This window comes from Plecotus auritus (assembly GCF_963455305.1).
Source record: "Plecotus auritus genome assembly, chromosome: 7".
Classification (NCBI taxonomy): Eukaryota; Metazoa; Chordata; class Mammalia; order Chiroptera; family Vespertilionidae; genus Plecotus; species Plecotus auritus.
The window spans coordinates 2,060,860-2,088,093 of NC_137774.1; the positions used below are offsets into that span (position 1 = coordinate 2,060,860).

General features: G+C 64.9%; 2 protein-coding genes across 4 annotated transcripts in view; both read left to right on the forward strand.

Annotated features, from left to right (window-relative positions):
• Positions 1–11,447, forward strand: part of CYTH1 (cytohesin 1) — a 53,917-nt gene extending 42,470 nt beyond the window's left edge. For 2 of the 3 annotated variants that reach the window (XM_080681402.1, XM_080681403.1), the window contains exons 7-13: positions 237–349; positions 942–1,090; positions 1,405–1,516; positions 6,177–6,253; positions 7,693–7,764; positions 8,258–8,412; positions 10,080–11,447. In XM_080681402.1, the coding sequence (XP_080537528.1) occupies positions 237–349; positions 942–1,090; positions 1,405–1,516; positions 6,177–6,253; positions 7,693–7,764; positions 8,258–8,412; positions 10,080–10,158 (757 nt within the window). In that variant the 3' untranslated portion in view covers positions 10,159–11,447. Of the gene's footprint in view, positions 1–236; positions 350–941; positions 1,091–1,404; positions 1,521–6,176; positions 6,254–7,692; positions 7,765–8,257; positions 8,413–10,079 lie in introns of all 3 variants that reach the window. The other variant, XR_013961257.1, reaches the window with a different exon arrangement.
• Positions 11,448–15,382: 3,935 nt separating this feature from the next.
• Positions 15,383–27,234, forward strand: part of DNAH17 (dynein axonemal heavy chain 17) — a gene marked incomplete at its 5' end in the record, with an annotated part of 69,563 nt that continues 57,711 nt past the window's right edge. The window contains 14 exon segments of the mRNA XM_080680868.1: positions 15,383–15,727; positions 16,273–16,466; positions 17,607–17,796; positions 17,982–18,081; positions 18,559–18,644; positions 18,814–18,939; positions 19,512–19,664; positions 19,808–19,894; positions 20,619–20,786; positions 21,227–21,343; positions 22,248–22,513; positions 22,910–23,102; positions 24,631–24,777; positions 25,835–25,943. Coding sequence (XP_080536994.1) covers positions 15,383–15,727; positions 16,273–16,466; positions 17,607–17,796; positions 17,982–18,081; positions 18,559–18,644; positions 18,814–18,939; positions 19,512–19,664; positions 19,808–19,894; positions 20,619–20,786; positions 21,227–21,343; positions 22,248–22,513; positions 22,910–23,102; positions 24,631–24,777; positions 25,835–25,943 — 2,281 coding nt within the window.

Sequence of the window (27,234 nt, forward strand, 5' to 3'; positions counted from 1 at the left end):
GCAAGCCGGGCTCACCTACGTGAGCATGGGCCGTGTGTCCGTCCCGGTGACTCAGGAGGACAGGCCCCTTCTCACAGGGAAATGCTCATTTCACTGCTTCCTGCCACCTCGCCTGTGCCCGGGCCGTAGCGACGTGCGCTGGCGCGTTGGTGTCCGCGCGGTCACTGCCAGGAGCCCGGGCCGAGGGTCACGGGAAGTAAAGGCGTCCAGCCGCGTGACAGCGCGTCCCCTCGTAGGCAGTTCCTGTGGAGCTTCCGGCTGCCGGGAGAGGCGCAGAAGATCGACCGGATGATGGAGGCGTTCGCCCAGCGCTACTGCCAGTGCAACCCCGGCGTGTTCCAGTCCACGGGTAGGCAGGCGGCCGGCGCGTGTGGGCATTTGCAGGGAGAGGGCGGGCGCATGCTGAGTGTGAGTGCGCCATGAGGTGGCGCTGACAGCAGGAAACCCCCAGAGACCAAGCCATCGGGCGGAGGCTTGTAAATTGTGTCTCTTTAAATTATGTCACTTAAAAGTCACGTTTTTAAAAGGTTTTATTGATATAGGAAAATGCTAATGAGAGCGGGACTCACACTATGTACCTGTTTTAATTAAGCTTAGTCACAGCGTGATTCCTTTAGGACACTGGGGATGTGTTACCTCGGGAGGGCCATGTAGACGGGGGTAAATAGAACAGGTTCCCGCCAGGTGGGGGATCATGGGTAACGGATTTTCTCGTGCGTTGCGTGGTTTTCCCGATGCTCTGCAGGGTGCCGTCTGTTAAGGTCTGAGAAAGGGGGCCCCTTTGAGTCCTGGACACTGTCTGTCGCCTGGCCCTTCTGGAGCGGCCCCGCTGCCCAGTGTCAGCGTGCCAGGCGCCGACGTGTCCCGGCCAGCGGCCTTGACGCCACCGCACGCCCTGCTCCTTCGTGGGCACTTCTGAGCGCCTCTCCGCTTCTCTCTAGACACGTGCTATGTCCTCTCGTTCGCCATCATCATGCTGAACACCAGCCTGCACAACCCCAACGTCAAAGACAAGCCCACAGTGGAGAGGTTCATCGCCATGAACCGTGGCATCAACGACGGCGGGGACCTGCCCGAGGAGCTGCTGCGGGTGAGTGCGCGCCGCGGGCGTGTCCTCGCACTGAGTGGTGCGCATTCCGAGGAGCCGGTGGGAGGCCCAGCCGGCCCGGACCAGGGGTTTTGTGGACGGGAAGCTAGCGGGGAGGCCGCTGCTTCCTCGCCTCCCTGGGCTGGCCCGAGGGCGGCGTCTTACTTAGTCTCCGGAGCCGCCGGAGGCAGGAGCCGTCTCCTCTGTTCTTAGTGCCCAGAGGAGTGTGGCCGCCGGCGCAGGGCGCTGGTGCGGGTGAGGCACGAGGGGGGAGGGCGTGTGCCGGAACCAGAGGCAGGCAGTGTCGTCTCTCCCAGAACCTCTACGAGAGCATCAAAAACGAGCCCTTCAAGATCCCGGAGGACGACGGCAACGACCTCACGCACACCTTCTTCAACCCGGACCGCGAGGGCTGGCTCCTGAAGCTCGGTGAGTGACGCCCGCTCAGCCCCGACGCAGAGCCCCGCCAGGGCGCGCGCACATGCGTGCACGAGCGTGGGAACACGGGTGGCCACGGAGGCGCTGTGGAGGGCCTTCGGGATGCATTCATTCCGTTACCACGAAACCCACCTCCAGAAAGGAAATGGGAGCCAGTCAGTGCCCCAGGGGATGCCAGAGCGTGGGGCGGGACTTCCCGCTCCATGAACAGCCGCGTGCATTTGCACCCCACGCGCCGGTCCTTCCTCTTCCCCGCCCCTCTTGCTCACTGGCAGTGGCCAGCTGCGTCCATCTCTACTTCCCATCACACACGTGCACCCCGCACCCCCAGCATCATCATGCTCTGCATCTGGCTCCACGGGCGTGTGCATGGCGAACCTCGGCCCGGCTGCGTGCACCCCGCAGCACCCCCGACCCAGCCACGCTAATGCCCTCCATTCAGAAAACAAGTTACTCCTCCTCCCTGGGCACCCGGGAGCGCGATGGCGGAGACGTGGCCGGGAAGGGGCTGAGTCACCAGGAGGGAAGGGGGGTGGGGCTTCCAGGCGTGTCCCGCGTGATGGTTCCATCCGTCGTCCCAGAGCCCAGAGGAGCCTGGACTTGGAGGGTTTGGCCGCTGAGAGTGCTCTGTCTGCCTCAGCCTGGCTGGCCCGGGCCCCACACGGTCAGGGCGTCAGCGGGTCCTGCTCCCCATTGCAGCTGCCCCCGGGGGGCGGGAGGTTGAAGTCGCTGCTCAGCTGCTGCTGACGCACCCGGGCGTGCTGGCCAGGGGGACAGGGCAGGGCCCCCATTTCCTCCGAAAGCACCGCCCAGGCCCGTGTTTGTGCCTAATGACTCGGCCCGTGTGCTCCTAAAGCTGCGGGGAGCCCTGGGCTCCTGACTTGGCCAGCGCTCCGTCCACTCTAGCCAGCGGGTCCTTGAGGTTCAGGCTGTCTCTTACCAACCACAGAGGCAGCCACGCTGCTCTGCGCCCTCAGCGCCACGTGGCTCGGGCGTAAAGGGAGCCTGCTGGGAAGTGAACGGGCACCCAGGTCTGCATGTGCGTCCCTCAGCGAGATGTGTGGCAACGCTGACGCGTTACCAGCGAGGCTGAGGTCAGATCAGCAGAGGATCGCCTCGGGGCTTGCCCCAGGACACGCAAATGCACGAGGCTCCCCATGCTTTTTAAAAAGAAGTTGAAGCGTGGTCTCGATGGTTAGGTCACTGCATTCCTTTCCCAAAGGCCCACCGCCCCGTCCTCAGGTCTCCACGGGTGTCCCCCAAGGGCGGTTCCCGCCGCCTGGCGTGGGGGGTGTGTCTGTATCGCCACAGAGCCTGCACTCTTGTGTACACACACGCACGTGTGCATTCATGGGTTTGTGCGTGTGCGTCCTCACACACACTATAAAGTGCCACCAGCTGAAGGAAGGCCACCTCCCCGTCTCCTCTCTCTGCCGGGGGCGGGGCCAAATCTGCGGCTGCTTCCTGAGGGCTGATTGGGGGCACGTGGGGGCCAGGTTTCGGTGATGCCTGCGATCCCGCCTTTCCCCGGGGGTGTGGCCAGGCCGCAGCGGCCGGTGGTCAGGTTTGCCCCTGCCCCGCACCCCTCCCCAGCAGTCGTGAATGACTAATGCAGTGCACTGAGACTAAGGAGGTGGATTTGATTTCTTCGTTTTAATTTTCTTTTCTCCCTCGTTTGTATGTTTCCATGATTTGGGCTCTCCTTTTCCTTGCCCCCAACTCCAGGAGGTACGTAACCCCTCGCCCTGCTCGCTCGCTCTGCCCAGGCGCTGTGACTGCTGCAGCCTTCTGGTGGTGTTACCTGGGGTCTGTTTTTAACGCTGGTGGTGGTGGTGATGCCGCTTCTAACTGCCGTACAGTCCCTGGGGAACCGGGCCGGTCGGGTCCCGTGGAGGAGGGGCGCCCGGTGGCCAGGCAGGGAGGCGCCAGGTGCGGTAGCTGCCCTGCGGGCGGCAGTGCGAGCAGCCAGGGGACCCCGACTCCTCCTCGGCCACGGCAGGGCTGTGCTGAGAGCCTCCTCTACCGGGAGAGGGGTGTTTTGACATCCCAGCGCCAGTGTCCGTCCCCGTGGCCAGAGGCGCCTGGGAGGGGAACGTATTTCCTAAACGCAGGGCGGCCCAAGGGAGACTGAACGGAGACAGAACCAGAAACGCCCGACACCCTTCGCTTCAGGTCCCAGGTGCTGGGGAGGGCATTCCGACCCCGGCTCTGTTTTTCATATTTTTATTATTAAGAAACTTTTTTTTTTTTTAACATATTTTATTGATTTTTTACAGAAAGGAAGGGAGAGGGATAGAGAGCTAGAAACATCGATCAGCCGCCTCCTGCATACCCCCCACCGGGGACGTGCCCGCAACCAAGGCACATGCCCCTGACCGGAACCGAACCTGGGACCCCTCAGTCCACAGACCGATGCTCTACCCACTGAGCCAAACCGGTTTCGGCTATTAAGAAACTTTTTAAAATATATATGTATTGATTTCAGAGAGGAAGGGAGAGGGAGAGAGAGAAACATCAACGATGAGAGAGAATCATTGATGAGCTGCCTCCTGCACGCCCCACACTGGGGATCCAGCCCACAACCCGGACCTGGGTGCTGACCGGGAATCGAACTGTGACCTCCTGGTTCATAGGTCAGCGCTCACCACTGAGCCACGCCGGCCGGGCTGGGCTGTTTCTTTGCTGCCTTTCTCCCTCCTCTTCCAATGAGGCGTCACTGAACACCGCAGCCGGCCTTAGTTAGCTGTCGGGGTCCCCTTTGCACTCGCTGGTTTGGGGAACGTGGTTCCCCAAGTGAGGGGCTCCTCAACGTGGCAGAGCCGCCCGGAGAAAGAGCCACCGGACGGCGACATATGGCAGCGTTGGGGCTGGCAGGTGCCGATGCCGGGACAGCTGCCTCTGCCTCCCCTCGGGCGGGACCGTGAGCCGTGTGGCCCTGTGAGTTCCACAGGGACTGTCCTAGGTGCGCACTGACCTGTCTGCTTGTCCCACGTCTGCTCCTTCCCACAGTGTCCCCCTGGGACGCAGTGCAGCTGCCTGGCAGAGTCTGACGCCGCAGGTGCTCAGGGAACGGCCCGGCTTTCCCGTCGGGGAGGGCTCCCAGCTTTGCTTTTGCCGCTAGACTCCCCCCTCTCCCTCTGGCACTGGCCTCCCATGGCCTCCTGAGCCGGGAGTGCACGGTCATCAGCGAGGGGCCAGGTGTCCTGGGTGCTGAGCCCGGTGTGGGATGGAGGCCCACGAGGCGGAAGAGCTGAGTTCTTGGACCCAGAATGGGGAGGGGGTCCTTTTCCTATCCAGCTAGCTCCAGTTCTAAGTAAATCCATGCCTTCCTTTCCTCATGCCTTCGATCTGCCCAGCCTTCCCATTGCCACGTGCATGTCACATCTCCATCCACAGTCCTCACCCTCGCCTTCGGGGCCAGAGGCACGCGCTCACGTACCTGCACCGCTGGGGAGAGGCCCAGCCGGCCGACCCAGCACAGGCGGTGGGCAACCCCGCCCCTGGCCGAGGCTGTGCCGTTCACCTTCGGTGCCAGTGCTCAGGCCCTCCCCTCCCAGAGCTCAGGCCCACGCAGAGCCCGCCCTGCACAGGGACCTACACGGCAGGCTCTCTTCACGACACTCCCTCGCCCCGCAGGCACCCCCGATGGTGGGAAACACCCCCCGAGCCACCGCCTCTGCGAGGAGGGAGGAGAGAGGCCGGGGCGCACGGGCTGCGCACAGTGCCCTCGCCTCCTGGGCGGGTTGGGGAGGGGATGCTCTGCTCTCCCAGGTGACGTGCGGCCGGCAGAGCCTGCGCCGCCTGGCGGGACGCGCTTAGAGCCGCGTGTCTCGGCCCTGAGGCCTCTGGGTCCCCGTGTAGCTCGCGCAGAGAGCTTTCCCTCGACTTGACGTAAGTGGAGGGAAAGGATAGGTCATGGTCGTGACCGAGGCAGGAGGGCTTGTCCACGCAGCCAGGCCACTCCCTCCCGGGCCACCTTCCCGGGACGTCGGGCCACTTGCGTGTTTCTCGCCGAGGACGAGGGAGCCCCGCTCTCGGCTGCCCTCGGTGCTCAGGAGGCCGCCTGCTTGTTTGCCGCAAGTCTCCTGTGAGCACGCCCCTGCTGCCAGGAGCTCCCGAGACAGGACTCTGGGGCGTCCCCAGTGAGGACACTGGTCCGGAGGCTGGAGCTGGTGGGGGGTTCACGCCCCAGGAGGGCGCGGTCCCACGTCCAGGAGAGCTGGTTCCACGGCGACGGGATGGAGTGTCCTTCCCGTCCCCGCCCCTCGGAGGCAGCAGCTCCATGCGGGGCTGCATCGCAGACGAGGCTGGGCCTCCCCCCTCGTTTTGTCTGAGAGAAGCTCCCAGCCCCAGCCAGACCTGCGCTGCGTGCCCTCGCGTCCTGGCCTCCCTCCCCACCCGCGCTCATCCTCATCGCTGTCCTGGCCTCGTCTCGGGCGCCGCCTGGCTTGCTTGCTGTGCTTGTACCACACACTTGCACTCCGTGAACGGTGCTTCTGTCTGGCTGTGTCTTGTCACCGCTGTAAGCTTGCCATGGTCTCCGTGTCCCCCGGGCCCTGCCCTTGCTTCCTCCTCGCCTGGAGGGGGCTTCGTGCTGCGGGCCGCCCTGCCCGGCGCCTCCCGTCCCACACGCGTCTCTTCTTGTTCTCAGGTGGCCGGGTCAAGACCTGGAAACGCCGCTGGTTCATTCTGACCGACAACTGCCTGTACTACTTCGAGTACACGACGGTGAGCTGCCGCGGGCGCCTGCGGCCGGGGCCAGGCTGTCAGCTGTCTGTCCGGCTGTGTGTCACCTGTCTGTCCGGCTGTGTGTCACCTGTCTGTCCGGCTGTGTGTCAGCTGTCTGGTTGTCTGTGTGTCACCTGTCTGGCTGTCTGTGTGTCAGCTGTCTGGCTGTCTGTGTGTCATCTGTCCGGCTGTGTGTCAGCTGTCTGTCCGGCTGTGTGTCACCTGTCTGTCCGGCTGTGTGTCACCTGTCTGTCTGTGTGTCACCTGTCTGTCTGTCTGTGTGTCAGCTGTCTGTCCGGCTGTGTGTCAGCTGTCTGTCCGGCTGTGTGTCACCTGTCTGGCTGTCTGTGTGTCACCTGTCTGTCCGGCTGTGTGTCACCTGTCTGTCCGTCTGTGTGTCACCTGTCTGTCCGGCTGTGTGTCACCTGTCTGTCCGGCTGTGTGTCACCTGTCTGTCTGTCTGTGTGTCACCTGTCTGTCCGGCTGTGTGTCACCTGTCTGTCTGTCTGTGTGTCACCTGTCTGTCTGTCTGTCTGTGTCACCTGTCTGTCTGTGTGTCAGCTGTCTGTCCGGCTGTGTGTCACCTGTCTGTCTGTCTGTGTGTCACCTGTCTGTCTGTCTGTGTGTCACCTGTCTGTCCGTCTGTCTGTGTGTCACCTATCTGTCCGGCTGTGTGTCAGCTGTCTGTGTGTCAGCTGTCTGGCTGTGTGTCAGCTGTCTGGCTGTGTGTCAGCTGTCTGGCTGTGTGGAGCTGTCTGGCTGTGTGTCACCTGTCTGGCTGTCTGTGTGTCACCTGTCTGGCTGTGTGTGTCACCTGTCTGGCTGTCTGTGTGTCAGCTGTCTGGCTGTGTGTAGGTATCTGTGGGATCACCAGCTCCTCTGAGCTTGGAAGCCCAGCAGGAGGGCCAGAGAGGGGGCAACAGGGTTGCTTTGTCCTGGGCAGGAGTTGAGGTGCCCTTGTGGGTCCTGGGAGAGTCGTCGAGCGGGCGCTCTGTTTGAGGAGAGGCGATCATGAGCGGATAATGCCCTGTGACAGCTCTAGCCCCGGCACTGGGGCTCCTCGGACTAGACGAGGGCCTTTGGGGGAGGCTGACTCCGGAGCTGAGGCCTCCCCAATGAGCAGGGCCGGCAGCGCCGCCTCTTCCTGCCAGGGGCCAGCCACGGCTCCTGCCGGGATCTGTTGGACCCCTGGGCGTGCTCTTTGCCGAGGCCTCTGGTGCTGGGGACTCAGGTGTGGTGCTGGGGACTCAGGTGTGGTGCTGGGGACTCAGGTGTGGTGCTGGGGACTCAGGTGTGGTGCTAAGACAGCACCCATGGGGTTTCTGACGCTGTCCTTGTGTGAGCATCGACGTGGGCCCAGCTGAGGCGGGAGAAGGCCCATGGGGAGGGGCGCATGGAGCCGGTGTCACCCACCAAGCCTAAACTTCCGACCCCCGCAGGACAAGGAGCCCCGGGGGATCATCCCGCTGGAGAACCTGAGCATCCGGGAGGTGGAGGACTCCAAAAAGCCCGTGAGCGCTCGCGATGAGACGGGGGGCGGGGCGGGGCGGGGCGGGGCGGGGCTGTGCGGCTCTCACCAAGGAAGTGCAGGGGCCACGTGACAGACGCAGGGGGAGGACTGGCGTGCCTTGGGTTTAGTGTTCAAGCCAAAGCCGAGGCCCTAGGCAGCCTCTTTGTTCTTCCGTCTGCTGAGCGCCACTCACTGACCATCACGGTGGGTCGTCCCGCCCCGGGGCAGCGGCACTCGGTTGGCGGCTGGCGGGAGCGCCGGGCCTCGCGCACTGTCGCCTTGCTGCTGGCTCCGCCTTCGCCCAGGCGCCCATAGAGCTGCTGGTCTGGGGGGTCTGCCCGGGGGCCTGGTTAGACGCAGCCTTCAGTCTCAGCGTCCACACCGGCCCCTCGCTCCCCCAGGAGCACACGCGGCCTGTTGGGGTCCGCGTGGAGGCTCGGGGCGAGGTCATTCCTGCATGCTCAGCATCGCTTAGACGACCGCTCTGATTCCAGAACTGCTTCGAGCTGTACATCCCGGACAGTAAGGACCAGGTCATCAAGGCCTGCAAGACGGAGGCGGACGGGCGCGTGGTGGAGGGCAACCACACTGTGTACCGCATCTCCGCGCCGACGCCCGAGGAGAAGGAGGAGTGGGTCAAACGCATCAGGTAGGCGCCCCGCGCCCGCCCGCTTTCCCGTGCGCATGCTCCTGGCGGTGCAGCCCTGGGGTGTGCGATGGGGACCGCAGGTCACTTTCCTGGGCCCTAGCACCCAGACCTGGCTTTCCCAGGCGACCTCCCCGCCCGAGGGGACCCGGAGCCCTGCCCAGGGCTGGCCTTCCCCGGTCTCCGGCAGCAGCCCGCCCCGTGTTCACGGTGGCAGCTCAGAGGTGACAGTGGTCGTTGTGTTTTGTCATTTCTGAGTCCCGTTTGCAGATGAGCAGACTGAGGCCATAGAGGGGATGGCCCGGAGCCCCGTGGCTGTGATCTTCCTACCTTGGGGAGGGTGGGGGGGCAGGCCCCTGTGCAGGTGCAGACAGCTGCGGGCCGGCTCGCTCACGTTCCTGCCGCGCAGGAGAGGCGCTCACAGGGCGGGCTTGCTCCCGTTCTGCCTACAAAGCCCGTGAGGGCGCTGCCCTGCCCGCGTGCCAGCTGCTGCTGCTCTCCAGGCATGGCCTCCTGCGTACGGCCTCGCTCTCCCTCGGCGCCCCGTCCTTCAGCTGTGTCCCGGGTGCTCCCTGAGCTTCTCCCTGTGACGGCCTCTGACTCCCTGGAGACCGGGGAGGTCACACTGACTCGAGGCCCGGGGAGGCCGAAGTCCTTGCCTGGTCCCGTGGGATGGGCGTTGTCCCGCGAGGCCCGCCCGTCCTGAGGGTCTGGTGCTCTGTAGCCTTTGCCCTTCCTGCGGCATCTCCACTGAGGCCAGCGCCAAGCGGGCCAGTCAAGCTGTGAGCGGACGACACCCCTCTCACCTCGGAGGGCCCCTCGGGACACGCTGTGGGCATGCCCGTTCTGGCGTCCCCAAGGAGCCCTGGGGCATTGCTCACGGCAGCATCGCTGGTGAACGCCCCGTCCTCTCGCAGGAGCTGGCACTTAGCGGTCAGGGCAGAGCCGGCGGGCCCGGGGCTGGGAGCCGCCCTGGAGCAGTTGGCCTGGCCGCCGCTTCTCTGGAAAAGCGAGTTCAGATCCACGCCTTTCCGAGCACGACCTGCTCGGCCCGGAGAACGTGAGGGTGGCTCGGCGGGCCCTCGCGCTGCACCCCCCGGTGCTGGGTAGCGGGTAGTGCAGGCACTCAGAAGTGACCCAGGCCCGGCCGGCTGGCTCAGTGGTTGAGCATTGACCTATGAACCAGGAGGTCATGGTTCCATTCCTGGTCAGGTCACAAGCCTGGGTCATGGGCTCGATCCCCAGTGCGGGGCGTGCAGGAGGCAGCTGATGGATGACTCTCATTGTTGATGTCTCCCCCTTCCTCTCTGACATCAGTAAACACATTTAAAGCCACAGGCACACCTGGCCGCCCTCCGAGAGCACCAGGGGCAGCTGGGCTGGCTGGGTCGCGGGCGTCACTGCCCTGGCAGATGCCAGCTGCCATCACGGGACTGAAGCACACGCTTGTCTCCCCGAGTTAGACCACAGCTGAGAGAACGCGTCCCATCCGTCCCTCTGCGCACCCCTGGCGCATCGCCTGTACCACGTGTCTCCCCTCGGCCGTCAGGCGGACTCAGCGGGCGGGCGGGTGGGCGGCACAGGCGTGGCTGCTGCGGGCTTGGGCAGGCAGGGCGCAGGCACAGGGGTCCTCGCCCTTCCTCAGCCTCTCCACCCCCTTTCTGTTCCAGGGCAGCCATCAGCAGGGACCCCTTCTACGAGATGCTGGCCACGCGGAAGAAGAAAGTGTCCTCCACCAAGAGACACTGAGCGGGCCGGCGCCGCCCCGCCTCCTGCTTCAGCTTCGCTGTTGGTTTCGAGTGGGAGCGGCAGGCGGGCCGCTGCGAGGGGCCTGGGCCTTCTCCGGGAAGAGGGGAGCTCCGCGCAGAGCCCGCGGCTGAGCCCCCGGACAGTGCCGCTCGGTTCCCGGGAGGAAGCCTCCAGCCGCTCAGGACCCAGGCCTCCGCCTAGTGTCACACGTCAAGAAAGCACATGGAAGAGAAGCCACGTCCTATAAAGATATATTTTTGGTTTGTTTTTTAAAGAGAAAGACGAAGCAGAGCTGTACGCGTGCATCCTGCCCGTCGGCTGGGGACGCTTCTCCCCGGGCAGCTGCCAAGGGCGTGGGCCCCGGGCCGGCGGCAGAGGAGCAGCAGGGACGTGACCCTGGCACACCGTCGGCGGCTGTGTCCCAGGCACCAGGAGTGCTGAGCGGAGAAGCTGCCAGATCCTCCTGCTGCTCGGCTCTCGGCATCCACGCCCGCGGGGCTTAGAGTAGAAAGCGTGTTTCTGTGCTAAACACCTAACAACCAAAACTGTGCTGCAGCCCGCAGAGCCCGGGGGACGGGAGTCCCGCTGGCTCTGCTTCCCCGGGCCAGGCTCCTCGACAGGGCCGCCTCCCCTCCTGCCGCACCTTCCTGCGCGCGCCTCCCCGGACACTGGCTCCGGTCAGCCCGCGGGCAGGGGAGCAGGGCGGCAGCGGCTGTGCTGTGGCTCCGCTGTCCCTTCTGACGGGAGGGCCCACCCTCCGGCCTGTGGGGTGAAGGGCCGGAGCAGCCTGGCCCTGCCTTCTCTCAGGGACCGGCTCCTGTCGCCTGCAGGCCGGACAGAAGGGCGCTCGCATCTCTGGAAATAGCTTTCGGAAAAGGGCTGGTGGGAGCGTGGGGGGCTCTGGGGCCCTCCCCTTGGGATAGGTCCTCCCTGGAGTGGCGTCAGGCGCTTTTACGCCGGAGCCCGTGAAGGCGACAGGTCCGGGCTGGAACCTGAACTTGAGGCCGAGCGCCAAGTCCAGGCCGCCTCGGGCGGGGCCGCAGCCCTGCCCCTGCCAGGCGTCAGTATTAGTCTATTTATCAGAGGTGTAAATTATCATGTATAGTTTTCTCCTTCCAGATTATTTTGTATTTGTTTAAAAAAAGTTTGTCAAAATATAAACTATAAAGAGAGCTGTTGACAGGGTTTTTAAAGAATTACAGTCACTGTCCCAGGTGTTCGGTTTGGTTGGGCTTTTTCTTTGTAAACGGGCGCCGAGGACGTGCAGCAAATAAACTCCGATCTGCCCCGCGCGTGGCCACCTGGGTCTGTCTGTCCCCCTCGCCCCGTCCGCTCCTCCTGCCTCCCACTGAGCCCCCTGCGCTTCTCACAGACCCGACTCCCCTTGGGAGTCCCTCTCCCCTCCCCTGCGCTGCTCCTGCCCCTCCCTAAGATTTGGGGAGTCCCCCCCACACCTTGCTGTGTCCCTGTCAGCACCTGCCTGTCCCCCCGCACGGGCCCTCTAGTTGGAAAGGAACGTTTCCCATCACCACACTGATTTCCTTTCACAGCCGTGTCTCCAGGCTCAGCAACGCCCACAAGTGTCTCCCCCAAAACCGCCAGGATGGGGGGCTCCTGGCCCTGCACATGGGCTCGGAGCCCAGAGGCTTCTGGCGCCATCCAAGCCGCCGGCTCTCGGGCCTCTGCTGAGGGCCCTGGCCTGTCCCACAGGCAGAGGGAGGATGGGTGCCACGTGACCCACTCTCCCGGGTAGTGAGAGTGTCTGGATCCAGGGCCAGATCTCACACCCAGTCCGTCCAGCTGGGTGCCAGGCCGGGGCCCTGGGGGGCAGCGTGGGGCTCTCCCCAAAGCCCCGGCCTGTGGAGGCAGCCGCCGCACCCTGGCTCCCACAGCAGGCACTGCACAAGCTCACGTGTAGGGCCCGGCGGCCTGGCTCAGGGGTTGAGTGTCAATCTGTGACCCAGGAGGTCACGGTTCGATTCCCGGTCAGGGCACGTGCCCAGTTCGCAGGCTTGATCCCCAGTGTGGGGCGTGCAGGAGGCAGCCGATGGGGGAATTCTCTCTCATCACTGAGGTTTCTATCTCCTTTCCTCTCTGAAATCAATAAAAATAGATTTAAAAACACATGCATCCGCCCTAACTGGTTTGGCTCAGTGGATAGAGCGTCGGCCTGCAGACTGAAGGGTCCCGGGTTCGATTCCAGTCAAGGGCATGTACCTTGGTTGCGGGTACATCCCCAGTGGGAGGTGTGCAGGAGGCAGCTGATCAATGTTTCTCTCTCATCGATGTTTCTAACTATCCCTCTCCCTTCCTCTCTGTAAAAAATCAATAAAATATATTTAAAACACACACACACACAAACACACACACACACGCATCCATCATGGCGTCAGTTCCCATGACGACATTCTGGTGTAACGAGTGGCCACTCATGCTGATGGTTTATGAGGCGAAGCTCTAACCCCCGGACTCGGCTAACTCACTGTCCCGAGTGGCGAGCAGGCAGCGTGGTCGCGGGCGCAGGATCTGAGGGGCCGCCCTCGGCTGCACGTCCTCTGTGTGGGCAGCTCAGCCCGCTGGCCCGGCGCCCGTGAGCGCCCGCAGGGCTCCGTGGAGGTGGGACCCCGACCAGCACACGCCTGGAAGTTGGCCCTAGCTCGGAGACGTGGCACCCTGGGCGGGGCCGCCCTGGCCGAGGGAGGGCGGCTCACCTGTGCCCACCCCGGGGCATCTTCCGGGCACCTGTTGAGAGCTGGCGTGTCAATCACGCTCACAGGTTCCACGGATGGTCCGGCGCCTGCTTAGCTGATGAACGCCCGTCCGATAGCGCCGCTCTGCGTGGAGTTGGGGGAGACTGTCATCACCCCGCTGTGTGTGTGTGTGGGGGGGGGGGGCATGGGCTTCCCAGCCCCCCATTTCTGGTGGCTCTTCTCAGAAACCAAAAGAACTTTCCCGGCTCGTGGCGTGGCTCCTGATGGGGTCGCGCTGGGCCAGCTGAGCCCCCGCGGCCCCGCGGGGACAGGTGGACGACGCCCTGTTATTACACCACGCGTCCATTTTCCAGGCTCATCTGCCGATGAGGCAGTTAAACACCGGCCAGAAAGGTTCCGGCACCCCTCCTGCTGGTCGGTCAGGTTTCCCAATAAACGACGGGGAAGGGAGCGCTGGGTCTCAGTTCCCAGAAGGCCATCCATTTGGCTCAAATAAATTCTTACCAAAAAAGCTTTTCAGATAAAATAAGTAAATGAAGGGGAGGAAGTTTCATTTTCCGACGTTGGGTAAGACGGTTACAGCCCGGGGACCGGCCCGTGGAGGGTTTCTGAAGCAGCAAGAGGACTCGCACAGCGAGCGAGCAGGAGGAGTGTTAGCCGGAGCGGTTCTGCTGTACTTGGCGACGAGATCAGTGTAGCCGCGGAGCTGTTCTAACATCTGCTTCCCAAAACAGCAGGATGTGCAGGAAGAACGTTCAGCAGTGGCTGTTTTCTCATTCCTTGTTAAAATGTTTCCTTTGTGTTACAGAACCAGGCTGTGTGTGTGTGTGTGTGTGTGTGTGTGTGTGTGTGTGTGTGTGCACGCTAGGCCAGTGAGGAGCCCCAGATGGCCTGGCCCCCGCGGTCTGCCAGAGCCCCCCGCCCCGGGAAATTGTCCTGAAATTGTAGTTAATGATGGGCCGTGTCTGCCTGAGACTGGTCAGCAGGAGGAAGGGCGCTCCCGGGGGACAGGGCGTGGAGGGTGAGCTGTGGGGGCTGTGACCGCAGGAGGGAGGGGGGCAGGGAGGGAGCGACGCCCCACGGGGGCCTCCCTGGCAGGCGATCGCAGGCAGCGCAGCCAGCAGAGCTCCGGTCAGGACACTTCCGGCCATTCCCGAGGCCTCGCTGCGGCCACGGCAGGGTGGACCGAGGATTCGTGCCGGACGGTCCTTCGTGTCCTGGAGCATGTGGGTCCCTCTCCGTGTCCTTCGCTTGGCGGCGCCCTCCCCCGCGTCTCTCCCCCCCTCCAGGCAGAGCGCCGGAGCCTGGCGCTGCGGTTTGAAAGCCACGGGGTCTCCCAGGCCCCTGCCACGACCATGGCTTCGCCTCACATGCTTGGTCCTCTGTGTCTCGGACGCAGACCCGGGACATTGTGGTGGAGGGGCCTGGCTGAGACCTCGATCTCGTGTTGCCAACCGCCCCAGAGGAGGCGAAAGCACAAAATGCCCGAGTCCAGCCGGCCGCACGGCTCCGTGGTGGGGCGTCGACCTAGGAACCTGGAGGTCACGGTTCGAGTCCCGGTCAGGGCACAGGCCCGGGTTGTGGGCTCGATCCTCAGTGCGGGGCGTGCAGGAGACGGCCGATCTCTCCCTCTCCCTTCTTCTCTGAAACCAATAAAAGTACATATTTCTAATGACCGAGTCAGATGATGGCAGGATGGAAAAGGAAGGGACCCAGGGCCGGCCGGCGTGAGCACCGGGCAGTCAGCGTGCCTCAGTCCCGGGTGCATCCACGGCACGGCCGCCTCCCCAGCTCCGGGCCCAGGCTGCGCCGTGGGTGGAGGTGGAGACCTCGCATCCCGGGCCTTTCCTCGGAGGCAGGAGCGGAGGGCTGTCCTCTGCTCCACCGCCCGCCACTCAAGTCCCAGAAGGTTCTAGAAGCCCCAGAGCCGAGGGGACCTGGGGTTCTGTGGCAGTTGGAGCCGTTTGAGGGAAGGAAGCCATTTCCTTTGCTGGTCTCGGGAGGAGTGCCCGTCAGTGTGCCCTGCTGGCCCCTGGGCAGCGTTTGCCGTCAGCTGGTGAGGGGCCTCGGCCAGGGGAGGGGGACCCAGGCCCCAGAGGACGGGGACCGGTCACCTGCCCAGAAGAAGCTCTGCTCCTGCTCGGGGCCAGTTGGGGGACTGGGGCCGGTCAGGGTGGGGTGGGGGTGCTGGGACCGGTCGGGGGGCTGGGGCCAGTCAGGGTGGGGTGGGGGTGCTGGGACCGGTCAGGGGGCTGGGGCTGGTCAGGGTGGGGTGGGGGTGCTGGGACCGGTCGGGGGGCTGGGGCTGGTCAGGGTGGGGTGGGGGTGCTGGGACCGGTCGGGGGGGCTGGGGCCGGTCAGGGGGCTGGGGCCGGTCGGGGTGGGGTGGGGGTGCTCAGGGCCGGTTGGGGGCTGGGGCCGGTCGGGGGCGGCGGGCACCGCCGGGAGGCGTGCTGCGATGTGCATCCGTGCGCCTGTCCCTTTGCCAGGGGCCCTGGTGGAAGGCGGTCAGCATGACCATCACGCCGGACGCCCGCTTCGAGTACCTGGAGGGCATCGCCGCCCTCCTCCTCAGGTTCAAGCCCGACAAGTGGAGCAAGATGCTGGGCGCGGAGGAGAACCTCATGCTCTTCATGGAGTTCTTCGACAAGCCCGACGTGATGGCGCTGGTGCTGACGCTCAACGCCGCCGGCATGATCGTGCCCTGCCTGGGCTTCCCCGCCGCCCTCAAGGCCAAGGGCGTCTACTTCGTCAAGAAGAAGCCGGGGAACATCAACAAGAGTAACATCAAGGAGTCGCTCATCTACGGGGACATCAGCCCCACCCCCGTGGACCAGCTCATCGCCGTGGTGGAGGAGGTGCGCGCCGGGCGGCTGCCGGGCCGGGCGGGACTGGGGGCCCGGGAGGAGCAGCCTCTGTTCGTCCTACCACCCGTGATGGGCCTGGAGCCCCACTTCCCAAGGGTGGAGCTGGTTAGAATGGCAGGAGGACAGGCCCCGCCCCCCCCCCCCCCCCGCCCCCGATGGCTGGGACACCTGCGATCTAGCAGGACCTCCCGGTGCTACTGTGCAGGTTGATTTTTAGAGGGAGTGGGGGGGAGGGAGAGAGACAGAGAGAGAAACATCGATGTGAGAGAGACACATCGATGGGTTGCCTCCCCCACACCCGGACCGGGACCAGGGATGGAGCCTGCAACCCAGGTACGTGCCCTTGACCAGAATCAAATCTGGGGCCCTTCAGCCCGCAGGCCAGCGCTCTCTCCACTGGGCAGAAAACATGGTGCCCCCGCCCCGGCAGAGGAGAGGCCTCGGTGTCCCCGGGGCCCGCACCAGCTCGCCGTGCACTCCTCCCGGGCGTCGCGGAGCCGGAGAAGGCCCGGCCGACGCAGACCCTGTCCTTGCAGGTCCTCTACTCTCTGCTGAACCAGAGCGAGAACATGAGCGGGTGGCCCCGCGTGGTCTCGGAGGACCTGGTGAAGCAGGTGCACCGGCTCAAGAACGAGATGTTCGTGATGGGGGGCAAGATCCGGGGCAAGACGCTGCTGCCCATCCCGGAGCACCTGGAGAGCCTGGATGGCACGCCGGAGTCCCTGGAGAGGTGGGCCCGCCGGACGGCCGCAGCCCGCACGACACCGGGGGCGAGACGGGACGCGGAGGCCGGGCGGAGGGCACAGGGCCGGACAGACGGGACACCGGGGGCGAGACGGGGCGCGGAGGCCGGGCGGAGGGCACAGGGCCGGACGGCCCCGCGCCCGCACGACACCGGGGGCGAGACGGGGCGCGGAGGCCGGGCGGAGGGCACAGGGCCGGACAGACGGGACACCGGGGGCGAGACGGGGCGCGGAGGCCGGGCGGAGGGCACAGGGCCGGACGGCCGCAGCCCGCACGACACCGGGGGCGAGACGGGGCGCGGAGGCCGGGCGGAGGGCACAGGGCCGGACGGCCGCAGCCCGCACGACACCGGGGGCGAGACGGGACGCGGAGGCCGGGCGGAGGGCACAGGGCCGGACAGACGGGACACCGGGGGCGAGACGGGGCGCGGAGGCCGGGCGGAGGGCACAGGGCCGGACAGACGGGACACCGGGGGCGAGACGGGGCGCGGAGGCCGGGCGGAGGGCACAGGGCCGGACAGACGGGACACGGGAGCCCTCCCCGTCACGTACCTGGGCCGGTCCAACGTCATGTTGTCACATGTGTCCCCCAGCCAGGAAAGGGGGCCCCAGCTTTAGGATGTGGGTACCCAGGGCACTGAGGGGCCTGGCAGGGATATCCAGCAGGTGGGGATGGCACTCCCGGGGGCCCCCACGTGCCTGACCCCCACGTGCAGCTGCTGGTGCGTGAGGCTCCCCGACCTGCACAGGGCGATGGCTCGCTCCACCTGCTCACACCCGAGGGTGGCCGCTCCGGGACTCGCCATAGGGGCAGGTCCGCCACGGGCCACGGAGCCCCCATCGGAATGGCCAGCAGGCACCATCTTGGACATTGTCTTCCAAAGCTGGTCTTCTGTTTCTGGGGGGAGCCGGCCTCTCTGAGCGCACCCCCATTTGCTCAGGCTCTCTCCTCGCCGGGAGACGGGGGAACCCTCTAGCCTCCCCAGGTGGCTGTGAGGAGGAGCCTGGGATGGGAGGTGGGACTCGGGGCTGCTGGTGGGTGTCGGGGGCCTGTCGGAGGGAGGCCGGGGCAGGGCGGCTGGAGCCCCGTAGGGCAGGCCTGGCATCCCCCCACCCCTGCCTTGCAGGCTCCCCTCGCTGGACAGCACCCTGTTGCACTCCATCGAGACCATCGTCATCGACTGGTCCCACCAGATCCGGGACGTGCTGAGCAAAGACTCGGCCCAGGCCCTGCTGGACGGGCTGAACCCGCTGCCCCGGGTCGAGTTCGAGTTCTGGGACGCCCGGCTGAAGAACCTGCAGTGCATCCATGACCAGGTGACCCCGCCCCCACCGGTGACCGGGTGCCCGGCCTCTCTGGCTGACCCCCCCCCCCCCCCAGAGCCCGAGGGGACCCAGCTCCCCCAAGTTGGTGCCTCAGCGCCCCGGCCGCAGGGTCAGGCTGCGTGTCCAGGGTCTGCACGTTCTCCTGAACAGCTGACTTTCTTCTTCTCGGCCCGCAGCTGAACAGGCCCAAGGTGAACAGGATAGTGGAGATCCTGGAGAAAGCCCAAAGCTGCTACTGGCCTGCCCTGCAGAACGTGTACATGAGCGTCACTGACGGTGCGGGGCCCCCGAGAGCCCCCGGGGGAGCGGCCGGTGCCTCCCAGAGGGCCTGGGCAGGGCGCCAATCCCGGGGCCTGGCCGCCCCCCCTTCCATGAGCAGCTTCCTGGCCCCCACTTCTGAGGAAGCTGCTGTGTGTGTTTTTTTAAATATATTCTTATTGGTTTCAGAGAAGATAGAAACAGCAACGATGAGAGAGAATCATGGGTCGGCTGCCTCCTGCACGCCCCACACCGGGGATGGAGCGTGCAACCTGGGCGTGTGCCGTGACCGGGAATCGTACCGTGTCCTCCTGGTTCATAGGGCGATGCTCGACCACTGAGCCACACGGGCTGGGCAAAGCTGCTGTTGTGAAGGAGCAGGGCTCCCTCACACAGAGCCCTCCACATTTTGTCTGACCAGGGGCGGTGGGCTGGTGTTCTCTCCCATGTGGATGCGCACTTGACCTTGACCTTGGCCTTGTTGGTTGTGTGCAGGGCTGAAGGAGGCCAACGACATCGTCCTGCACCTGAAGCCTCTGCAGATCCTGCTGGAGGAGATGGAGCAGGCGGACTTCACGGCGGTACGTCCGCGTCCGCGAGAGGAAGGCCATCGGCAGGGGCGGGGCTCGCGTCCCGGGAGCAGGGCTGTGGGCCGCTGGCTGCGAGCAGCGCCTCTCCCTCCGCGTTGGGGTCTCCTCCTGGGGGGGACGGCTGAGATGTCACGACAGAGCGCCCGGCGTGTCCCTGCAGCTCCCGACCTTCATCGCCAAGGTGCTGTACACCATCTGCCTCATCTGGGCCACCTCCAAGCACTACAACACGCCCTCCCGCATCATCGTCACCCTGCAGGAGTTCTGCAACCAGATCATGGACATGGTAGCTGCCGCCGGGCCCGCAGGGCGCACAGGCCAAGGCCGGCGCGGGGGGCTGGGCCCCGGGGGCCCCGGAGCTCTCCTGAGACCTGGGCTATGCCAGCCCCCCATGTTGGAGGGAGGAGAAAAGGAAGGGGGCTGGGCCTGGGCTCTGTGGGGTCCTGGGGTCCTGTACTGAGCGGCTCCGTCTCCCTCAACCCGATTCCCTTCCCTGCTCCTTTGCACCAGCCGCCCGCCTGCCCGCCCGCCCGCGGGTATTCCTATGGCGCCCACAGCCCTGTCTGCAGGCCCCGCAGGGCACTGCGGCCCGGACCCGCCCCCCACACCTCCCCCGCAGCCCGCAGCAGGTGGTCCCAGCCCCACCTGGAGGGTCCAGTCACCTGTGACCAGGGAGGAGGGCCAGGTTAGGGGGCAGCGCGGTCCCCGACCACCACCCGGCAGGCGGGCGGGCTGTGTCCCGAGAAGCAGGTCCCGCCCGTGGTGGCTGGTTTCCTACCCGCCTGGCAGCCCTCGGGCAGTGCGCCCGGCGGGGCCCGCGGGGCCGTCAGAGCCGCGCCCCGTCTTGTCTTCACGCAGACGCGGACCTTCCTGGGCCCCGACGAGGTGCTGAAAGGCCTGCAGGGCGAGATCGAGGAGGTGCTGAACGGCATCTCCCTGTCGGTGTCCGTGCTCAAGGGCCTCTACCGCACCTACCAGTTCTGCTGCGCCCACATGAAGCTCTTCTTCAAGGTGCGGGGCCCGAGCCGGGGCCGGGGCCGGGCCGGCGTGGGCAGCGGGCGCGTCGCCCAGCTGGGGGGCGGGCGAAGGTGGGAGGCAGGCTCAGCCTCTCTCTCTCTCCCTCTCTCCTCTCCCCCCCCCCCGCCCCCACCCAGGACAAGGAGCCCGTGCCTTGGGAATTCCCGTCCTCTCTCGCGTTTTCCAGAATGAATTCTTTCTTCCGTCGCATCCAGACCATTGAGGTAAAGGGGAAGCCGGCCTCAGCTTTGCCTGCATGTCAGGGCGGCCCTCACCCGAGGACAGCGGCCTCTTCCATCCCCCTCCCCCCGCCCCCCTCCCCCCCATGTCACGGGGACGCCCAGCCGTCGGGCCAGCCGCCTCCGCGCCCGGAGCTGTTAGCTGAGCACGGAAGTGGCCCGAGCTGTGGCTCCTGCCTGCGAGCAGCTAATGACACACAGCGCCCGCAGTTGGGGTTCAGGTGGTGCCCCCTGGGGAGCAGAGGGGAGACGCGAGGGTCAGGCAGCTCGGCCTCTGGTTTTGTGACTCGGTGAGCATGGTGTGCCCACCACGGAAAGGGGAACCGCCCTGGAACCGCGGAGCATGGATTCTGGGAGGGCGCCCCTGGCCGTGGCCCGCGAAGGCGCGTCGGGGCCTCAGCCACGCCCTCGTCACAGCGGCTCTGCCAGCCCGAGGACCCGGGGGTCCCCGCCGAGCTCCTGGCCGCGCAGCCGTGGTCCCGGGTCACCCATTCTGATCGGGGTGAAGGTTCCGGGAGAGAGGGGCTTTGGCGGAGGGAGCGGGGAGGAATGGTCTCGCTCTTCAGCCCCCACCCTGTGGGCCGTGGCAGCCATGCTGGGTCCTGGGGGGGGGGTAAGAACCCGGCACCGGCGTGGCCGAGCGCCCACCTTGGCTCCAAGACGGTGGCTCTGACCGAGCTGCTGGGCGCCCCGGCTGCCCCTCCGCCAGGACCTTTACAAAACGGCCATCGAGTTCCTGAAGCTGGAGAAGATCGAGCTGGGCGGCGTGCGCGGCAGCATCCTGGGGAGCCTGGTCACGCAGATCCACGAGGAGGTCTTCGAGCTGGTGAAGGTCTTCGTCGACTGCAAATACGACCCCTTGGACCCGGATGATTCGGTGGGTGGGGCCCTGGCTGGGGCGATGGCAGAGGCCCCAGGAGCGGGAGGCACCCGGCGGGCGGGGGCGTGTGGGGCGGAGGATCTGGACACGTAGGGGCCTCCCGGCAGCTCTGCCGTGAGGAGGTCCCAGCAGTGAGCGTGCTCGGCTGAGAGGGCACCCCGAATGTGGCCAGCGGGGCCAGTCGGGGTGTTAGGGTGAGCACCCCTGGCCTCGCATGCAGATTCAGAGGTGGACGCTTTGCCTAGGCTGGTGAGCGTCCTCCCGTGCAGGGCACACGCCCAGGTTGTGGGCTCGATCCCCAGGAGAGGGCGTACAATGGGGATCTCTCACACCAGTGTTTCTCTCTCTCTCTCTCTCCCTTCCTTCCTTCCTCTCTCTAAAATCACTAAAAGCAGGATTTTTTTAAGAAAAGAGGTGACGTTTGAATTCGCTTTTAGGGTTTCGATAATGATTACGCTGATTTTGAGACCAAAATTCAAGACCTGGACAGGAGGCTGGCCACCATCTTCTGCCAGTCCTTCGACGACAGCAACTCCATCGAGTCCTGCGCAAAGGTACGCGGGTGGGGCGTGGGACCGCCCGTGGGACGCCTGCACTTGGGCTTGAAGAGCGGGGGGCCCGACTCAGTGTCTCGGAGCTCGTGGGCCGGGAAGCCCTGGAGCATCTTGGGGGCCACGTCTCGGGGTGACACGGCCGGGGGGCCTCTCCTGCCCCTCCCGGTCCTCTCCTGCTCGTTGCCCCCCCCCCCCTCTGTGTACCGGGATCACAGGCTGGAGGGCAAAGGGGATGACGATGCAGCCGCCCACGCGGGACCGTGGAGAGGAACTGCATGTTCCTCAGCCCCGGTCCGGGGGCCTGGGGGCCGACGGGAGAGGCGGTGGGACTCCATTAGCCCTTTGTTTATTTATTTTACAATTTTGGTGTCATTCTCCTCTGAGAACGTATTTTTAAAAATATATATATATATTTTTTATCTCAGAGCAGAAGGAAGAGGGGGAGAGAGAAGAACATCCATGATGAGAGAGAATCATAGATGGGTTGCCTCCTGCACGCCCCCCCACTGGGGACGGAGTCCGCAACCCCAGGCATGTGCCCTGATCGGGAATCGAACCCAGGACCCTTCAGTCCGAAGACCGACGCTCTATCCACTGAGCAACACCAGCCAAGGGCCTATTAGCACTTGAGAGGATGAGGCCTTTAGGGAGGCCCTAGGGAGCACTGGTGCATCGGGGGTGCATTCCCCAGGCGGTGGACCTACTGTGTGCTGTTGGGTTAGAAGCCAGGGGCTCCGTGTGCGTCCCCACGAGATTCCCAGCGGCTCCGTCTCACCGGTGGCTGCGCGGAGAGGCCTCTTGGTCTCCGTGGGACGTGCATTTTCTCCTCCCTCCGGAGCCTGGGGGGCGGGGGGGAGAGGCGGGGGCCGGGGCTGGGCCCGCTGTAGCCGCCTCCCGCCCGCAGCTCCTGTACATGTGCGGGAGCCTCCTGGAGCGGCCGCTGATCCTGGCCGAGGTGGTGCCCCGCTACTCCGTCATGCTGGAGCTGTTCGACGCGGAGCTGGACAACACGAAGGTCCTGTACGACGCCCAGATCGCAGCCTCGGCCGCCGGGCACATCCCCCCGATCCACCGCAACATGCCCCCCGTGGCCGGGCAGCTCAAGTGGAGCCTGGAGCTGCAGGAGCGCCTGGAGGTGCCCATGCGGGACCTGAAGCACATCGACCACCCGTGAGTGGGGCCGCAGCCGCGGGGGGCAGGTCCCACGGGCCACGCGTCCCACGGGCCACGCCCCCACTCCCCAGGCCTCCCCCCACCTCCGGTGCCTTTTCGTTGGGAGCATACTTGGCTTCTCCCGTGGGCCCGACAGCAGGCACGGAGAAAACTGGAGTGGGGTGGGGTGTCGGATATGAATCAAGTCCCGGCCGCGGGCCCTCGCTGCCCAGGGTTCTCGCTGGACTTCCCCGGCCCGGGAGCACGGGCTCGGTGTCTCCACGGGAAGAGGCTGAAAGGGGCCGCCTGAGACGGCACCCGGGGCTCTGCGGCCGCGGTCGGGGCCCCACGGACCCCCGCAGGGGAGGTGCGCCCCCGGCACGTGCGGGCCCTCACCCGTCTCCCCGACCCCAGGGTCATGGCCAGCACGGAGGCCAAGCTCATCTACCAGAAGTACGACGAGATGATGGAGCTGCTGCGCAGCTACCGCGAGCGCATCTACCAGCAGTGGGTGTCGCGCGTGGACGAGGACTGCCGCTTCAACCTGGGCCAGCCGCTCCTCCAGCGCGACGCCTCGCGCCTCATCCGCGTCAACTTCAGCAAAGCGGTGCGTGGGTCTCTGCGCGGGGCGTGGCCTCTGCGCGGGGCGTGGCCTCTGGGGTGGTGGCCTCTGCGCGGGGCGTGGCCTCTGCGCGGGAGGGGGGGGGCCAGGCCTCTGCACGGGGCGTGCCCTCTGCGCGGGGCGTGGCCTCTGGGGGTGGTGGCCTCTGCGCGGGGCGTGGCCTCTGCACGGGGTGTGCCCTCTGCACGGGGCGTGGCCTCTGGGGGTGGTGGCCTCTGCGCGGGTTGTGGCCTCTGCGCGGGGCGTGGCCTCTGGGGGTGGTGGCCTCTGCGCGGGGCGTGGCCTCTGCGCGGGAGGGGGGGGGCCAGGCCTCTGCACGGGGCGTGGCCTCTGCGGGGGCGTGGCCTCTGGGGTGGTGACCTCTGCGTGGGGCGTGGCCTCTGGGGGTGGTGGCCTCTGCGTGGGGTGTGGCCTCTGCGTGGGGTGTGGCCTCTGTGTGGGGCGTGGCCTCTGCAGGGCGTGGCCTCTGTGCGGGGCGTGGCCTCTGCAGGGCGTGGCCTCTGGGGTGGTGGCCTCTGCGTGGGGTGTGGCCTCTGCGTGGGGTGTGGCTTCTGCGTGGGGCGTGGCCTCTGCGTGGGGCGTGGCCTCTGCAGGGCGTGGCCTCTGGGGGTGGTGGCCTCTGCGTGGGGTGTGGCCTCTGCGCGGGGCGTGGCCTCTGCGCGGGGCGTGGGCCTCTGCGCGGGGCGTGGCCTCTGCGCGGGGCGTGGCCTCTGCACGTGGGGTGACGTCATGCTGGGCTAAGGCTTTGTCTTTGAAGCCTTTGTTTTTTTGTGTGTATTTTTAAATTTAATCTATTTTACTAGCTAATGCCCTTTGGGAGAATTTAGAGCTTTAAAATATATATTTTTAAATTTATTTCAGAGAGGAAGGGAAAGGGAGAGAGAGATAGAAACATCAATGATGAGAGAGAATCACTGATTGGCTGCCTCCTGCACACCCCACACTGGGGATGGAGCCTGCAACCCTGGCATGTGCCCTGACCGGAACCGAACCCAGGACCCTTCCGTCTGCAGGCCAAGGCTCTATCCACTGAGCTAAACCAGCTAGGGCCATTTAGATTTTTTTAAATCTATTTTTATTGATTCCAGAGAGGAAGGGAGAAGGAGAGAGAGAGAGAGACATCAATGATGAGAGAAAAACATCATGGATCGGCTGCCTCCTGCACGCCCCCTACTGGGCATCGAGCGCACAACCCAGCCCGTGTCCTGACCAGGAATCGAACCGTGTCCTCCTGGTTCATAGGTCAACGCTCACCCACTGCGCCCCGCCGGCCGGGCCATTTCTGTTTTTGTTTTGAGTTCGCTCAGGGTATGTTTCCGATCTGAGACAGAGCGGTAGCACCTGGAGGCGGCTTCAGCAAGGGCACTGGTTGAAAGCAGGGCCACCCAGGGGACCCCGCGCGGAAACATCAATCTGAGAACTTATATTTAAAAAAAAAAAAAAAATCGAAACCAAAGAATGAGAAACAAACGTATTCCCCCCCTGACCGGCTCCGCATCTCTGTGGGCCTCAGCTGGTGGCAGTGCTGAGAGAAGTCAAGTACCTGAACTTCCAGCAACAGAAGGTGATCCCGCACAGCGCCGAGACCCTGTTCTCGCAGTACGAGACCTTCCGGAAGTTCGTGGGCAACTTGGAGCTCATCGTCGGCTGGTACAACGAGGTGAGCCCATGGATCCCGACTTCCCGCGGACGCACATCCCGCGGCCACCCCTCGCGGCCTGCCCGCCTGGCCCCTCGGCCCCTGCCCACCTTTTCTCCGCGTGAATCGTCTGAAAACGCTCGACGGCATTGGTGGGTGGGAGGCGGGAGGCATGGGGGCTGTGGCAGCGCCGAGGCAGGTGAAGAGGGGCTCCAAAAGGCGCATTGTCGTTGCCCGGTGCGCCCGACACGCGATTTTATTTTTATTTTTATTTTTTAATATATTTTATTGATTTTTTACAGAGAGGAAGGGAGAGGGATAGAGAGTTAGAAACATCGATGAGAGAGAAACATCGATCAGCTGCCTCCTGCACACCTCCTACTGGGGATGTGCCCGCAACCAAGGTACATGCCCTTGACCGGAATCGAACCTGGGCCCTTCAGTCCGCAGGCTGACGCTCCATCCACTGAGCCACACCTGTCAGGCATTGACGTGCGATTTTAATGCTGCATGCGCCCCTCACTGCAGATACACGTGCTCTTGGAGAGGCCCATAGGACACGGGTGGTTGCGAGTTGGGGCTCACGGGTGCCTGTTCTAGGGAGCAGTTCAGCGATCTGCTCCTCCCCTCCTGCCTTCCTCGTCTGTGGGTGGAGGTTTTCAAGCACTAAATTAGCTTCTGAGGGCTTGGCAGCGCTTTGCACCCGGACCGGACAGAACCGATGCTGTTAATGCCGATGCCCCCGGGGTGACCGAACGTCCATCTCCGCCTGGGGACCGAGGAGAGGGCCCGAGCCAGCAGGGCCCAGTTACCCCTCACCCCGCCCCTCCCGCCCCGGGGCCGTCTGCTGACGTTCCTTGCCTGGTTCTAAGCCCGGGGAACTTCAGGATTACGCACTGGTTTTCATTGCCATACTTCCTTCTCTTTCTACCCGATAGCTCGGGTGATGAACGAGTTAAGTATACGCATGGATCCTGGGGGATAAAAACGGTTCTGAACGGGAGCTGTCCTTGGGGGCACGGGGCCCTCGGCGGGTTTGGTGGAACAGAGGCCCCGGCCCGGCTTGTGTGTTGGGCAGATAAAGACCACGGTGATGGAGGTGGAGTTCCCCCTCATCAAGGCGGAGCTGGAAGGGATCGACGTCAAGCTGCTGACGGCCGAGACCACGCTCTTCTGGAACGGCGAAGGTACCCGCCTGGGCCTGGCCGCCTGGGCTGAGGTGGGCGGGGTGGGCCGCTTCTGCCTCTGGCTGCTGCATCGGTTTTTTTGTTTTTGTTTTTGTTTTTAATGTGTTTTTATTGATGTCAGAGAGGAAGGGAGAAGGGCTGGAGAGAAACATCAATGATGAGAGAGAATCATGGATCGGCTGCCTCCTGCACGCCCCCCTACGGGGATGGACCCCGCAACCGGGCATGTGCCCTGACCGGGAATGGAACCAGGACCTCCTGGTTCATAGGTCAGCGCTCAACCAATTGAGCCACGCCGGCCAGGGCTGGTGGGTCAGCTTTGACTGCAACAGGGTCATGTGCTTGGCCAAAGGCCGGTGCCCGCTGCCCGCCCGGCCCAGAACAGCCTGTGGAATCTGCAGAGGCTCCTTGGGGACCACCAAGCACCTCCGTTTCCCGGCTGGACTTTGCTACAGGCGGGCACAGCGGAGGCAGGGCCGATGCCCGTGGCAGCCGGCTCAGGGCAGGCGTCGCAGAAGCAGGAAGAAATGTGCTCACGAGCCCCTTTCCCCCCTCCCGCCTCCCAAGTGGACCAGGCAGAAGTGCCTTGCCCAGCTCCCCCTGTGCCCAGGACCCACGCTGGTGGGCACCCCCCTCCATCAAGACCTCCAGCCTTGCCTCCTGTCCTCTTTTGCGGCCTCCGCCACCATGTCTCGCCTCCATCCTCTTTAGGAGAAGGCGGGACTGTCCACTCGTCTGAACCGGGGTCCGCGGGCTCTCCTGGGCAAGGAAGTCACATGATCCTTTTCTCTCCTTTCTCCCCAAGCGCATCTCTTTCTGGCCGCTCACTTCCCGCACTCTGTGGAGGTCAGGGCTGGCCACAGGCGGGCCCTGAGCCTCAGGGGTCTGGAGTGCCGGGGGGAGTGACCGATGGCCCGTTGGAGACAGGGAGGCGCTGCTTCCAGCGGCACCCCGGCACCGCCCCGGCATGGCCCCTCAGGGCCCCTCGGTGACTCCGTGCTCCAGAGGAGCGGAGGAGCTTTCCAGGCGCGTCTCCTGACACCACGTGCCGAGCCGGCCCTGGAGTGTCCTCCCGCTAACTGTCTGGGTCAGCCGTGGGCAAACTACGGCCCGCGGGCCGGATCCGGCTGTTCTATCCGGTTCTCTTGCTCTCCCCTCCGCTCCTTTACTTTGAATTTATATTAGTTCACACAAACACTCCATCCATGCTTTTGTTCCGGCCCTCCGGTCCAGTTTAAGAACCCATGGTGGCCCTCGAGTCAAAAAGTTTGCCCACCCCTGGACTCTGGGC